Raw genomic sequence first — 16,399 nt, 5'->3', positions numbered from 1 at the left:
GTGGGACAGGTGCCAGCTCATACTTCATCAAACACTGAATACCTATATCTCTGGACTGGGCAATAACTGTCAGCTTGCTTAATATCTGATGAGCAGTAGTTATTGCTTGTGTTGTCTGCTTCTTTTTTTGTTTGTTTTGTTGTGATTGATTTAAGATTATGCCTTTTTATGGGCTCAAAGAGGTCTACCTCACCCCTTTTCAGCCTACTGGTTACAAACTGCTTCATTTCTTGTGTGCCATTCTCTCTTATAATGCACAAACTTTCTGCACTTTCAGGTGCTGACACAGTAGATGTTACAATGGTCACAAGTGGCTGTCTGTTGTCTGGGTTTATTTCAGGTTCAATGCAAAAAGGATTTGTCATTCTTTAAGTCACAACTTTGATAATATCTTGGACAGTAGTTTTGTCTGCAGCCATATGCTTTGTGGTAGCATCTTTGTGGGGCATCTGTTGATGAAGGCAGCATTCCACACATCTGTTTTGTCATAGCAGTTACAGCTGTCTTAAAATGTGTTGTCAGATGAAACTTGGTCAGAGCCTTTTCTTTTGTGCAAATATGCTGATGCTTCCCACAGTCCTTGTTGAGAGATTGTTTGATAGCCATGTCATGCCAAAAACCACTGAAGAGTAGGGCAGTCCAGTATACTACTCCCTACCTATCAACTAGGGCAGGGGTTCTCAAACTTCATTGCACTGTGACCCCCTTCTGACAATAAAAATTACTACAGGACCCCAGGAGGGAGGATCAAAGTCTGAGCCTGCCTGAGCTCCGCCGCCCCTGGCAGGGGGTCAAAGCCCAAGACCCACCTCCCCAGGCGGGGGGGAGGGGGGGGAGACAAAGCCCAAGGGCGTCAGCCCCAGGTGGTGGGCCTGTAACCTGAGCCATACTACTCAGGGCTAAAGCCCTCAGGCTTCAGCTTTGGCCCTGGGCAGTCGGGCTCGGGCTTCGGTCCCAGGCCCCAGGAAGTCTAACACCAGCCCTGGTGACCCCCTTTGAGTCCCGATCCACAGTTTGAGAAATACTGAACAAGGGCATGATATATATCTGGTTTCTCCTCCTCCAGTAGACTGGCTTCTGCTACATTTACACAACTCCATTTAGCATAATTCACACAACCACACTGGAAGTCAAGTGTAATCATCAGTGCAAATGTCCATTGATTGTTATCGTCTTTCTTACCTGCTATGTAATCATCAGTAGTTGGGAGAAATCTGTTACATTTTTGTTCTGAGAACACTATGTAGCTGAATAGTTTTTTTCCTTGGGTAACCTAAGTGTCCATAAGCTGGTGAGGAGTGATTGGGTGCTGTTCAGGAAGTCTGCCAGAGCATTCGGTGCTTCCAATCTGTTTTCTCTGTGTGCCTTCTTCACATGATCAAATGCTTCAATGCATGTTTGAGCTTTCTCCAATATGCATCTCTTCTCATCTGCTGGGGGATCATTGTTCATGAAATTACCAAGTGCAATCCATTTCAAGCAATTCATTTCCTCATTCATAAATTTGTGGATTCTAACACTATTGTTATATGCTTTCCGTCTAAGAGCATGGCTGTTGACTGAAGCATCACATATATTGACTTCCACAACGATGTCACCAAACCCACTTTCCTGTACCACATGGCCTATATCACTCATGAAATTCATTGCATGACATATACCTCCCATTTTAAGGTGGTCATTGTCAAATTTGTTTTGACTCCTCTATTAAATCAACTTATGCTTTGCAATAGATTGCTTCATCATATATAACGTAGGTCAGTCCAGAGAATCAAACGTATCTTGAAAATATTTCATCATGTTTTACCCATCAGTTGCCAATGCAGGAATCACTAGACAGTAGCCAATATTCATAAAATAGCAGACAGAAAAACTATTCTCAGATCATCCCATTCTACAAATAATGACAAATATGTTGATGTATTACATGGTATAAACAAACTCATACTTTGTGTGACTAAAGGCAAAAAAGTATGGGGAAAATGCACGCAACATATTACCTGGGGCTAAATATTTTTCAAAACAATACTATTTTGATGACATAGTTGCATTATCAATTGTATTCAAGCACATTCTGTTAATTTTGGTCAAAACTGAATTACGTTTCTTTGAGTTATGGCCTTCTTTGTGATTCAATGTTTTTTTCAGATTGGATTCCCGATAACATTTAAACATTATGTGATATAGAATAACTGCACTGCTTCCTGTATTTACATCCATGCTGGTGATGACCACCAGATATGTGCCTAAGATAACAGTAATAACATTTTTTTAGCTGATGGTTACTTTAACTCTTGAATAAAACCTGTTTTTTAAATCTGACTGGTAAGACTATATTACAATGTCACCTGCTAAATATTGGTTATTGATTGCAATGATTTAAAAAAAGCTACAAAAACTGATTTACTTTAGAGACTCCGTTTCAAATATCTTTGTCACACTAATTGCCATGCAATGTTGTTTACTTCCTTGCCCAAATCCAGAAAATGTTTGTTCCCATAATGCCCCACACTGTTAGTTCAAATGCACCGCTGACACAAGGAGTAAAGTGTAGACACTAACAAGTGATGTAATTACTGCAGCAGCTGTATGCTGACATAAGTTAAGTCAACTTAATTTTGGAGTGTAGACATGTCCTAAGTCTGTGCATATTGTTAAAAAACAAAATGAAACAATTCCTCTCCCTGACTTCTTTAAAATGAAGAAAGGACCTTCCCACCCCCTTTTTTGATTAAATATTTACAAATGCACCAGCTGTGCCTCTGTCAGATTTTTTTTTTAAATTACAGTTAAGACTGTGCAACATTCAGTTTGAAGAAGGCAAAGGTTTTCCTTTATTGTTACACTGTATGAAACAAATCTATTCATATAACTACCATTGTACTGTATACCATATATAGGACTGTTTCTTTTCCACAAATTCACACAAATAAAGTAAAATAAGTTAAATGACTAAATAAGATTACACAAAAAATGTACAGTCCATGTCTGGATAAATTGTTTATATGTAAGATGTATAAAGAGTCTACAATGATGTTAGTCCTCTGGGTACTGACACAGGGCATTTCCTCTTGCCTTTTGGGAAAATGTTGCTTCAAGCAAAAATAAAATTATAGATATATATAAAAAGTTTAATTATTCTGTTGTTATTGCTTGTTATAAGCAAGTCATAACATCATAACTGATTTTTGCAGACTTATACTTCATTTTCTATGGCATATTTATCGATGCTGAAAAATGTTTTACTTCTCTCGTGACTCCTTTATATTCATATATTGGAATTTCTTAAGCAATATACCATAAAACTTTTGAAACATTTACAGGAAATCACAGTCATACTAAATTTAGCCAAAGCTGTTCCAGATAGGCATCTCTTTCTTCTAACTAACAGAAAATAGGTAATTTTTAAATTAATATATCATTCTAGGCTGATTAATGCAAATTCATAACTAGGCAGCAACAACCCACAGTATATCAAGTTCAATTTTGCTGTAATTCTGGGAGAAACAGTGAAATTTAAGTGTAATTCTTTGTAAGTAGTAGTACTTAATTTGAATGTCACACTTAAAATGATCAACAAAGTCTGAAATAAATTTAGAGTAACAGCCAAGAGAGCCATCCAAATGGAATTCAGACTTTTCATAGAGGACCACCAATGAAGAAATAACTTACAGATTTGGGGATAGATGTTGAAAATGGATCCTTCTGGAGACCCCTTCCTTCAAGGGAGTTCTTGTGGGTGCAGGAAACTTCCTTCAGGGGAGTTTTCTGTGGGGGAGGATGCCTCTGGTTCCAGGATCTCATCCTGCACTGATCTGTGTGGGTAGACTCCTGTGTGATACAGCGCCCCACAAAAGCCAACAGGACTGTTGCTTGAGGAATAATAGTAAGACTTTTAAAACTTGAATCTTTGTCTATTCCAAGTCCTACTAGATGTAGCAGGAATCCTGGAAATTCTCAAACTTCTTCAGAGGATGGACTGTATCTTAACAGAGAGCACTTCACTGAAGGCACTTGAGAAATTTGTCATTGTAAGTTTTCTTTCTTTAACTTCTTAGTTTTGGTGAAAAATGAGACTCTAAATCAAATTCATTTTTTCACAGCATGATTGCATATAGAAAACCTTTAGGTCTCTGAAAATTTGCCCTTAAAGTTCTCTGGGGAAGGATCAAGTCTGTTTCCTAAACATTACCATACTTTAGAAAGCAGAGTTGTATAGAGCAGTGTTTCTCAATCTTTGCGATACCAAGAACTAGCTTGCTGCCTTCCTAAACTGTGTCAGGGAGATCTCAGGGACCGGTGAGATGAGAGACTGGTCCTTGAGAAACACTGGTATAGAGAGTTCAGTGATCCCACTTCATACAGAAAGGGTGTGATTTTTTGTGGGGAGGTTAAGGTATGAAGAAAATCAACGTGAACAACAATAAAAATAGATTAAAAGGACTACCCAAAGCTGGAAGTCATTTTTGTTTTGATTTTGGAAAAATTCTGCCAATGAATTTCCAACTTACATCCAGTAATTTTTAGCAGTGAAATGCTGTGCCAGAGAACATTCTCTTGCAATTTCCAACCTGACTGGAAATCTTACAGGAAGAATTATTTTTGAGAGTTTTCCAGCACAAATTTTCAAAGAAATATAGAAGTCTTTATATAGATTAAGCCTGGATTAATTTGTCAAATTCTTACTTATGCCTGAACTAGAAGTAGCTATTGTGTGTCAATAGCCAGAGGATTAACATTTTTTCCAGGATTTACATGCAACTGGAAGCCAGTGTGCCACATCTTTCTTAAACATTATTGAGAAATATATATAAAAAGGAAAAATACACCATTAGATATTCTGAGGTTTCATTAATTAAACCCTATCAATAGGTTAAAAGAGAAGCTTCTTTTATTTTGCACATTAAAACTAAATGTGATTTGAATAGATTTACAGTGGGAACAACAATATATAAAGCTACTTATACCTGCTGGGCACATAAGAGAAGCTGTCTTAGCGTTCATTGGAACCCTGAACACCTGGAATTTCTATAAATTTTACAAGCAGCTTATATTACAGCATTTTTACACACAGTTTTGTTTATAAATTACAGATTTAAAGTTACATTAAGAAGCCTACACAGAATTCCATCCACAGGAAGTAGTCACACATTCCCTTCCCCCTCCCTCCCATCAAAATTAGATTGTCTCTTGATTTAAAGTAGCATTTTAACTGATTTTGTTATGAAAAAAATTGTTTGATAGTGGAATGTATGCATCGTTCCTGACATAATGGATGGGCAGAAACAAAATACCAGGAGGAAAATACTGTAATTCTTTCATCTAAGAAAGACATCTTCTTTGTGTCCAGTATAGGATTTACTAGCTTTCTTTTATGCTATGTAAAGAGTATCTCATCCAGCATTAGGTTCAGGCAAGACTGCCTAATCTTTCCAGTACATCACCTTGAGCTCCTGTAGAATAGCATAATTGGGGTGTATTTATAATTACATCCATCCAACATTCACCTCCTGGCTTCCTCTTTCTTTGCAGAGTAATGTCAGTAATTTTCTTCAGTAAACTAAGCTAGAATGACAAGAGCGCTTTAGTCTAATAGGTTTAGTGTGCAGTATCTAAGGTTATATTTAATTCTTTACTGAAAACCTGCAGTGACTGACTATAGGGCTGTAAAATTAACATTTAAATCACCATAATATTCTCTAGACAACAGTAGTTTACAGCCACGGTACTGCATCACTGTAAAATCTACCCAGTTTCCTTCTGTGTTTATGTAATCCCCAATTCACAAAGACATTAACCAATATGAAATTTGCAAGGTAAAGACATGATTAGTGATGGACTCATGGCTGAAAACTGGCAGGTGGAATATGGGTTGTGACATAACTTGCATTAGTCTATAAAAACAAATCTTGGAAAGCAAGAAACTCTCTTTGTAAAATTGCAGTCCAGTCATCACTATAGAGGTATCTATTTAGCAACAGGACATTAAGGTCAAATAAAATATTCAGTTTCATGCTTCATTTAAGCTATTTTTTCCCAAAATACGAATACAGGTAAGCTGAGTGAGTACAACCTTAAAATAAAAAGCAAGAGAGATCAGGAAGACTTTTAACACACTTCTCTTTCCTGTCATAGAAAACATAAAATATTGTAAAAATGCCTTGCATCCAAAGAATTAAATCACTCATTTAATCACTGATTTCAAGTAATAGATTGACAAACTGCTCACTTGATCTCTATTTGCTATTGACTGATGAACAAATGGAAATGTGCTTGATGAATGTGTTACATATAAAACAAAAAAGAGAATTTGAGAGTCATCTATATGACTATTATATAGATTGTGATAGTGCCCAAAATGTGTTAGGAAATTACCAGACAGAGGAATGGTCCCTGCCCTAACAAGTTATTATTTGTGCTATGATGACCCAGTTGGGGAAATAAAATGAACAGGGTTTTGTTTGTTGTGCATACTTTTGACCAACAATTATGGTAAATTTCCTTTAACTCAGTACTAAGGACTCAGCTCTTCAAATTCAATTCATAATTCTATTTACATAAATATTCACAAGCCTAACAGGTTTGTATATGCAGTAAAGTTAACTGTTAGGCTGTGACTATATACACTTACACTTTAATGCCTGAAATAACTGATTTTGATAGACATGCTTTTATAGCTGGTGCTCATGTGTAAAGGTGTTACTCCCAGACACTGCTGCCTGTTGAGATGGAGTGAAGTTTGCCAGGGGAATCACCTTGACTGGATCTTCAGTGGTACAATGTCTTTCACAGGTGTTGTAGAACTGGGGCCGTGGACCACCTTGGCTTTTGTCAGTATCATCCTTCGGCATGGGCCTTGCAAGCGCGTGTCTTCCCTCAGGTATGGTTCCTCGACCCCATCCTTGCTGGAAGCCAAATGATGGCAAAGGAGGGTTGGATTGTTGGTACTGTGTCAAAGAAGGTGGCATCCAGCAGTTGTCAGAATGGCCTAGGATAAGACATTCTTGTGTGCAGGTTTCGGAAGCTTCAGCAAGGGCTTTTTGGAGATTAACTTCAATAGCTGGGGAGGGGGAAAAATGACAAGAGATTATCTAGAGTTCAAAAGATTCTGTTGAGAACAGATTCAGGCCTACTGATGTGGCCCCCAATCCTGCAAATGCTTATACGTGGTTGCAAGGAAACTAAGCATATGTGTGTGTGCATGCGAAGAGCCATAGTGCTCATTAGCAGGTATACGAAGAAACGTTAATATTTACTCTAGAGACTATACCACATTTTATATCCATATAATTAAAATTCTCACAGTTCTACTATTTTCCCTCCCTGGGCACAAAACTATCACCTGCATTATACATCAACCTGTAAAGATTATAATAAATTAACCCCCTATTTACTAGAAAGTTTGCACAGAATTGGCTTGTACAGAATTTACCATTGTTAAATAAGACCTTTTTGAATATACTCTTTGAACATTTGACCCTTTTAAAAAAGGGCAAAGTAAAATGAATCTGGGCACATAGTCTATTGGATTCAAAGATGTGCTTGAGAGTTTTAAGAATGAAAGACACTGTAACAGCTATCATAAAGGGAATTGATTTCTCCATGCCTTCTATATTTGAAACCTTGACGAATCAGAGGGTAATAGCAGGAGAAACTGTAGCCCTCTTTAAAGTATGAGGTGTTGAATCACAATAACTTGTGTAAATGTAGCAGGTTTCATGCACTTGAAAAAGGATTATAGACATTTTAATTTGTTCAAAGATATGTTACTAAAACTGCATGACAAGTTTTTACAGTATATAACATACTGTGCCTGAAATAATGCTGGTCAGTTACCTTGAAAGGCTGTTAACTTTGCTATTTAACAAAACTTTTAATGATACATTTAGTTGGATCTACCAGTGCATTATCTGCAAGTGCTTTCAGAATGTATGTATTTTTTTTGTGAGAACATTGAGTAATCATCCCAAAACAGCCGAAAGGCTTTTAGAGAAAGATACTTTGAGTTGGCTGCATATCACTAAACAAGCAGGCCCTTACCAAAAAGAATAATTTTTTAAATCTTTTTTAACCTCTGAGCCTTTACTAGAAGAACTTTTAGAAATGGATTCTACCATATTACAAATTTAAAAATAAATTATGCAATAACTAACCTCTAAAATTAAAGCAATGCAAGGTTCTGAGTGAGAGATATTTTGGCTTTTTTTTTTTTTTAGGTTTATATCAAATAAACACTGTATTGCTGATTTTGGATATTTTTAGAAAGTCTGAGTATGGCTAAAATGTACAAAATCTATCTTCATGCAAGAGCTGTACATCTATGCTTAGAGATGTACTGTAATATGTATATACTGTTGGACATACAGAATATAATTATTTTTGTTAGACTACTACTGCCAAGTAGGAAATTTTCTACTATAAAATATCTTGGCTAGCATTATGAAAATACGAAACTCTGGATTACTCCACATAAAATACACTGAAAAAGTGTGTGTTTGGTAATGAAATATCTAGTTGTTCAAAACAGCAAGTTTGTTCTGATAAACTGGGCAGTTCAGCATCTCTCTCGTCAGTTTGTCTCAACATTTTTTTTAATTTAATCCTGACAATGATTTGGCACTCCTGAAATACACATCCGGTTATCCTGGGTAAAGGGCCAGATGGATAGTACTAGGCATAAATGTAGGAGTCAGTGAAGTGTTAAAGCCCAGGCACACACACACACAAAAGTTATTACAGATGGACTATTCCAGTCTTTCCAGCATCTGACAGTAACTTTTAGTAGACACATCTGTTAAGATGCATGTAGTCAAGTTTGCTTTAAGTTCTTATATAATGGGATTACATGTGCTACTCATTTACACGTGGGTAAAATTGGGGTAAGTCCACCGACACATGTATGTCATTGACTTCAATGAGTTACTCTGGTTTTATACCAATATGAATACACGTAGAATTTGACCATTTTCAAGCATTAATGAAACCTTTGACATTTCCAGCACCTATGCTTAATCCCTCACTTTAAATTAAAATGGACATGTGTCTATGTACACATGAATACTTACTTAAAGAAATCAAATTGTTTAAGGTTTTTGGCCGTATACAAAAGATGATATAGTCCTTAAACTGTACTAATATCTCAACACCTGGAAGGGAATAAGCATAGCAGTAAATGGCAGACAGCAATGATTTCCAGTGAAGACACTAGATGAGGCAATAATGGACTATAAGCCAATTTCGGAAATGTCCTCTAGAGCCATTTTGGCAGATCAGTTAGCGCGATGTTTTGCCAGATTAACACTGGGTTCTGAACACACTTTAAATCAGGGATCTCAAACTCAAATCACCACGAGGGCCACATGAGGATGAGTACATTGGCCCAAGGGCTACACCACTGACACCTTTTCATATAAACATACAAAAGCTCCCACCCCAGCCCTTGGCCCTGCTCCCACTTCACCCCTTCCATGAGGCCCCGCCCCTTTCCCACCCCCATTACAACCTCTTCCCCACCCCAACTCTGCTCCCTCCCTGCCCCTATTCCAACCCCTTCCCCAAATCCCCGCTCCTATCCCACCTCTTCTCCACCTCCTCTCCTGAGCATGCGGCTCCCCGCTCCTCCCCCCTTCCTCCTGGAAAGCGCTAAGCGCCACCAAACAGCTGTTTGGTGGCCGGAAACACCTGGAGGAAGACAGAGGAGCGGGGATGTGGTGCGCTGGAAGGGGAGAGGGGACGGTGGGGGAGGGGAGCTTGGCGGCCGCAGGAAATAACTCTGGGGGGGGCGGGGAGCTTGTGGGCCGCAGCAAATAACACCGCGGGCCGCGTGTTTGAGACCCCTGCTTTAAATGTTTGCAGAGAGACATTCTCTTAACTGACAAATATATTCCTCTGATTTTCAGCTTAGGGACAAATTTAACAAAAGAATCCTGGCAAAATCTAAGTATAAGTCATAAATACTATAGTTATTTCTTAGACTGCAAACTGTGCAGTTCTGATCTTGTGTGCAGGAGTGAGGCCCTAGATCAATGGTGGGCAACCAGCGGCCCGTGGGCCGCATGTGGCCTGTTAGGGTAATCCACTGGCAGGCCGCGAAACAGTTTGTTTACATTGACTGGCCGCCACTTTCCACAGCTCCCATTGGCCAGGAACAGTGAACCGCAGGCACTGGGAGCTGCAGGCAGTCAATGTAAACAAACTGTCTCGTGGCCTGTCAACAGATTACCCTGATGAGCCGCGTGCAGCCCACAGGCCGCCCATCTAGATGGTAAACTCTTTGGGTGTGTCTACACTGCACACTAAACCTTGGTCTGTGGGACCCAAAGTTGTGGACTCAGTGTTTCCAAGACTGTGCTTGAGTAGGGTGACCAGATGTCCTCTTCTTAAAGGGACAGTCCTGTTTTTAAGCCCTCCTGCTGGTGTCCCAACTTTTTCTTAAAAATGGGTAAATTGTTCCATATTTTCTGTCTCCCCCACATCAGTACCTGCGGGTCCTGCTGCTGACCAGATTCTTGCTTGCCAGCTGCTCAGGGTGGGTGTGTAAGGCTGGTGGCGGATGAAGATGCAGCGCATGGGAACAGCTGCTCCCCCTGCATGCTGGCTCTTGGGCAGCAGCCCCACCCCACCCCGTCCCTTTTCCGGCTGGCAATGGCTGGACCAGCATCTTGGGAAAGCCCAAGACCCGCTGGCCAGGTGGAGCCAAGCCCTACATGTGCCAAAGTCCCACAGAGTGCTGGGATGGGGAAGCCTCTCTGCCCCTCAGCTAAGCTCTGGAGTGGCAGGAAGTGATTTCCAGCCTGTTCATGCTCCGAACCTGCAGGCTCCACTGCAGCACCACAGACAGAGGCTTAGCACGATCTTCAGCCCCTCCGCCCTAGGTTCTGCCCCAGGAAGCACCCTCCCCTGCTGAGTCATGTCTCTGGCCAGGTTCGCTGAAGTCCCTGAAGTCACCCTATGCTTGAGCATCTACACTGCATTGTAAACCTGACTTTACAAATGCTGGACCTGGGTCTCATAGTCATCCTGGGTCTCAGCATTAGCATCCATAATGCACTACAGAGACTTTCTGACTTGGGTCTGAAGTTTGAGCTGTGCCCACACTTCAAAATAGCAGGACTTGGACGTGTGTCACAGCTGGACTCAGGTTCTGACCTTCCCCCCACACCAGGGTCCTAGGACCTGGGTCCTTAGTGCTTGTTAACCCAAGTCAGTCTGAATTGTGCATGGAAAGAAGGCGGGGGGGCTCAAACCTGAGTAGAACCTAGGCTTAGTTTGCAGTATAAACATACCCTCAGTGGCCAGGACCTTACCTATCTATATGTTTGCATAAAGGCTAGCACAGTGGGCCCTTGAGTGTGGTAGTGCCTGGAGACCCTAATCATTATAACATATGTATAATGTACAACTTTCACAAATTGTACTGAGGGATAACACCATCTCAGCTAACCATCTTTTCTGGGGAGCTGAGGGAGCAGAAGAGGAAACAAAATACATTTAGTAAACTTAAGCAAACCCACAAAATCTCCTCTGCAGGATGTCTGACTTTAGAGTAAATGTCCCTCACAGTGTAGTCAACTCTTTGTTAAATAAATGTATATACTATGCTCATTTTAAAAACATGAATTGCTTATAAGGATTCTTAACTAATTGTCTTGCTTCAAAAGAACCAAAGATCTGAAAGATAAAATAATTGTTTAAATCTAAATTGGCTGTGTATAGGAAGTACCATCAGTGTAGCTCTGAGACAGACATCCTCAGGAGACTGGGTATGTTGCAGGAAATCAAAATAATTCAGGCTGTCACAATGAATATATTGTGCGACAGGCAAGGTCCCCAATATCTACATGTAAAGGGATCCTGGAAAATCTCAATAACTGATCTTCAGCGATAAAATGTGCTAGCAAGGATAACTGGGATGCAAAACAGCCTGTGCTTGGTAAGGAGCAAGAAAAAAAGAAAGAAAAAAAGACAGCAGTATGAAATATTATGTTTTTAGCCCAATGAAATAAGAACCATTGTTGGAACATAATTCATCAGCTCTTGGCTGAACCTAAAATGAAATATAGTGAGTATTCTGCATGAATATTCACCAGGCACCATCTTTTTTGTACCTGCTTTTTCCAAGCAGTGTTATGTATCTTCTTTCTTTCTGTGACTAATTCATTCTCCTTTTTCCTTCTATTTTGTCATTCTCTTTTCTCTGCCATTTGGGGCCTCCCTGAATAGCAAGTTGGCACTGGTGCTTCATTGATGTCTAAACTAGGATTTAGTATTTTTTTTTATGATTCCCTATTAATAGGAAAGAGGAGCTTCACAAAGGTGAAATATTATACTAAGAGTACCAGCTGAAGCATAAATATTGTACCTGATTTCTGAGTATTCTGATTGTGGATCATTGTTACTGATCTAGAACAGAAAACAATCATTGTCTTTATGCAATTATGTTCCCACTCACCATAAGATTTAGCTCTCTCATCTCAGAAGGGGGTTGATGGTTGAATTGAGAGGAATAAAGAGGCTGCACAACTAAGGTAAGTGTGAAGTTCAAAGTTTAGGAGGCCGATCGACAGAGGCAGCATGACTGACCATGGTGCTTTCTGGATTCACTCCCTTGGTTTCCCTCTAGTCAGTGGCTGTGGCATTTGTGTGCATGTATATACCTGTGACAGGTAGAGCTGGGCAAAAATTTTTGTCAAACTTTTTCTTTTCAGAACTGCCAGCAAACTAAAAATCCATTATTCACAAAGCTCGATTGGTAAGCAGCACTGACAAGTCACTGTTGGATTAAGGGTGAGATAGAATTTTCCTGAATCCTTTCTATTGATTGATAGGCTAGGGGTCAAAACACTGGTTCTCATTCTGTCCCTTGCCTCATTAGTATTTTTGTGAGAAATCATGGGTACATCAGCTCACCAATCTCACTGGTCCTGCCTCCACCAGATGAACTGAAGAAGGCCCTTGATGCTTCCTGCCTTGTAGCTTTTGAAGATCATATTTTCAATAGCCACGTGTTTCTTTCTACTTGCTACTGCAATGCAGAATCTTTAGAGAGTTCCCTCTCATATGCCAGAAGGGGTGGGGCTATTTTCCCTGAAACCAGGAAGAGGAGGATATATTCTCAATAATAATAAACAATATTGGAAAAGGTAGACCTAGATTGGGTTCTGATATATCCATCCATATGACCCCCCACTTTAGAGCACTCGTATACCCTCACCAACTCTTGCATCTTTCCCATTTATAGCGTGAGTTGCGTTTTAAAGAAAGAGAGCATTTTCAGTTCACAGAATGGACTGGACTCATTCACAAAAATACACTTACTATTTTTATTTGAACTTTAGATTGCTTTAGGCAACTAACTGGAGGATCATGTTTATTTTATTTGTCTGCCCCAGAATGAAGAACACTTTTAAAGGACTACTCTGCCAGGTGAATTCCTGTCTTCTCAGAGCAGTCAAGTCTAACTGGAAGCACAACAGCTAAAAAGCTTCCTTCATTGTTCCACAGCCTTTGTCATTTGTAGGGCAAAGCAGTTTTCAATAAAGATATGTAAAAGCCAAGTTTCAAACTCCAGTATTTCCAGTAGCCAGTCTTCAGTCAAAAACTGATCATTTAGCTTTATTTGCTTTTCTAAATATGTGCAGATAGGCTTTTTACCAAAGAAAGAGCAGGACGGTACATACAGTAAGTATAAAAGTTGATTGACTACTTTTCCCCTCAAGCATTAATTGCTCAGGTTGGAACAAAGAATCATAGAAAGGTGATCTTTTCCTCTCAATACGTAAAGGAACCCAAGAACCCAATATTGACACAAACAGGCATAGACACATGAAATCTGTATGTTTACAACAAAACTGTAATATTTCAGCACCGCTATTTCAAATCCACTGTGAAGAACACTTTTCTGAGAGCGTTTTAAAAAGCAAGGGTTGTTATCAACTCCTAATTCTCATTAGGTTTGGCTTTGATCTAGAACTTCTGTTTCTCACTGTTGAGGTTTGTACACAGTTAATGAATGACTATCAGTTCTGTGACACCTGATACTGAGAAAGATGGTCATATGGGTAAGAATCAGTCAAGACATCTGGTTCCTGTTACCATTGTGCCACAGACTTTCTATGTGCCCTTGAGCGAGTTACATGCGGTCAGATTTTCAAACGTGCTCAGCTTCGATGTTTGATGCCTGAGTTTTCAAAAAAGCTTAGCACGCAATGTGCTAAATTCTTCTGAAAATCCCTATGCCTCAGTTTCCCCATCTGTATAACATGGGCAAGAATGCTTATCTATCTCATGGGCATGTGAAGCTTTATTCATTAATGTTTGCAGCACATGTGGACATCCGTAAATAGAAATGTATAGACATACCTAATCTACCTTTAAATGTACTGAATCAGTGCTGGCTTTGTGCCTGCTTTGGTGCATACAGAGGACTGCCTTTAAAAGGGAAAATAAGGAAACGAGTTAAACACATAACTTAAAATATTTAGGCAGCCTAAGTTATCTAGTTGAAGTCATAACAAAAAGCCAATCCTGAATATGACACGTTTCGGATGTGAACCGTCCAACATTACATTTAGCACACTCTTGTTTCATTACAAAGCAAGCAACAATTAGCACATAATTAAGCAAATTGCCCATAATTATGCCATCGCTGAGCTATTTTTCATATTTTCACAACACAGCCCATACATGAATACATAGCTTGTGGTGCCAATGTTATTCTGTCAGCAGCAAGAAGTGCCTCTCATTTACTGAAGCATTTCTTATTAAAAAAGCTCCAGTAGCACTTTTAGTGCTATCTGCTCAGCAGGAACTCACCAGAGTGATGCTGATGAGAACCTTAAACTGCTCATGTTGGCCAACAGCTAATAAGAAATGGATCTCTCTTTTTTTGTGCAGGAGGTGGTACTCAATCTAAGATGGAATGCAGCCCTAATATTGGGAAATTATGGTCCAGAATTACCCTGGTGACCAAAACTAGCCACTTGGGTAACATATTTTAGCAACCTTAGCTAAGTAAGAGACCAGAAGCGACAGTAAAAATTGAGGGGAGGAAAAAGAAAGTTGAAATGGTCTGTTAGTATAAGCTGGGTTGCTTTAATGAGGTCAGCAGCAAGATGCTTTAATGTAGAAATCCTAAATGATTGCTGTTATAATATACTCTACCTTTTTGCTTTAATAATAAAATACCTTTGGGAGCAGATTGCTATGAATACTTAAGTTTCAATAAATTGAAGAAAAATAAGAGAGAGTGATTATTCCAGGCTTTGAAACCCTTTATTCAAAGACCCACTAAAGCACTAGGCAGCTTTCTTTAATTCTTCAGTCTGATATACAGGTCCCATTCTCTACTGGGCCAAGAAAGAAATCATACATTAACAATGGGAGACCCTCATCTGTTCTGTTTGGGTTCAATCTGCATGTGCATTGAAGAATTTGGATACTTATCTGAGCTATCAGAACTTTCTGAGCTGCAGTCTTAGGCTGGAGATTTTGCAAGAACAGGCTTCCTGCCACCTCTGATTTTAGTCCAGCATGAAATGAATTGTTTCCTGACATTTTACGTCCTGACCAGAAACTGAAAAATCCTTCCCAATATTTTGATACCTTGAACAAATAGTTTAATTCAATATCATCACTCAAAATAAGCAGCATTGGGGTGAGGCACTTAATCCAAACTGAATTGTTCAATCCTATAAACAGAATATGCCCTTACATTTGGGGAGAGTTGCTTTGGATATACCTCTACAACTCTCACTCAAGTAAACGGGAGTGCTTTAGTCCAACAAATTTCAGAAAATGTAAAGGTAGATCATTGGCAGGGTTGCTGGAGGGTGACGGCTCCACCCCTCTTCCATTTTCCACCAATGCATTCCTGTTCTGAAATTTAAGTTGAGGCTATGTCTTCACTGCAAAAAAAAAAAAAAAAAAGTAAGTGTGGTTTTACACTGAGATAGCTAACTTGAGTAGGCATCTCAATGTAAAAACCTAGTGAAGACAAGGCCTGGGTAGTTTTACCTTGATGTAGTAGCTCAACACAAATTCAGGGGGCAGTTACAGAAATCACCATGACTAGCTACATTGAGGTTAAAAACTCCTTGTGTCCATTAGGTTTTTACGTTGAGACAGCTATTTTGATGGATAAACCCCCACACTTTTTGCAATGAAGTCAAAGCCAGAAATAAAACTCTAATAAACAGTTCAAAACATAAACCTTTTTAGGAGACTTCCAGGATCCTGATCAAAGGTAGTGAAGCCTGAGGCAGAATATAAATGTATTGGATTGTGTCTATGGGTTAGGGACACGCTGAGACTGTGCTAATGGGAGCAGCCAGGCAGTTGATTGCACTGTTAGGGAGGGAAGATGTTTTGAGGTAAAAATAGTGCCACCAAATATTTTTTC

The 16,399-nt window shown here is 39.4% G+C and overlaps 1 protein-coding gene across 1 annotated transcript in view; it reads right to left on the bottom strand.

The window, feature by feature from the left end:
* Positions 1–2,201: 2,201 nt before the first annotated feature.
* Positions 2,202–16,399, bottom strand: part of PCDH11X (protocadherin 11 X-linked) — a 1,037,556-nt gene continuing 1,023,358 nt past the window's right edge. The window contains exon 7 of the mRNA XM_054039435.1: positions 2,202–7,060. Within this exon, the coding sequence (XP_053895410.1) occupies positions 6,672–7,060 (389 nt within the window). The 3' untranslated portion in view covers positions 2,202–6,671. The remainder of the gene's footprint in view (positions 7,061–16,399) is intronic.

The sequence above is a fragment of the Malaclemys terrapin genome, chromosome 9, assembly GCF_027887155.1.
Source record: "Malaclemys terrapin pileata isolate rMalTer1 chromosome 9, rMalTer1.hap1, whole genome shotgun sequence".
NCBI classification, from domain to species: Eukaryota; Metazoa; Chordata; order Testudines; family Emydidae; genus Malaclemys; species Malaclemys terrapin.
This window is presented reverse-complemented; position numbering and strand designations above follow the sequence as displayed.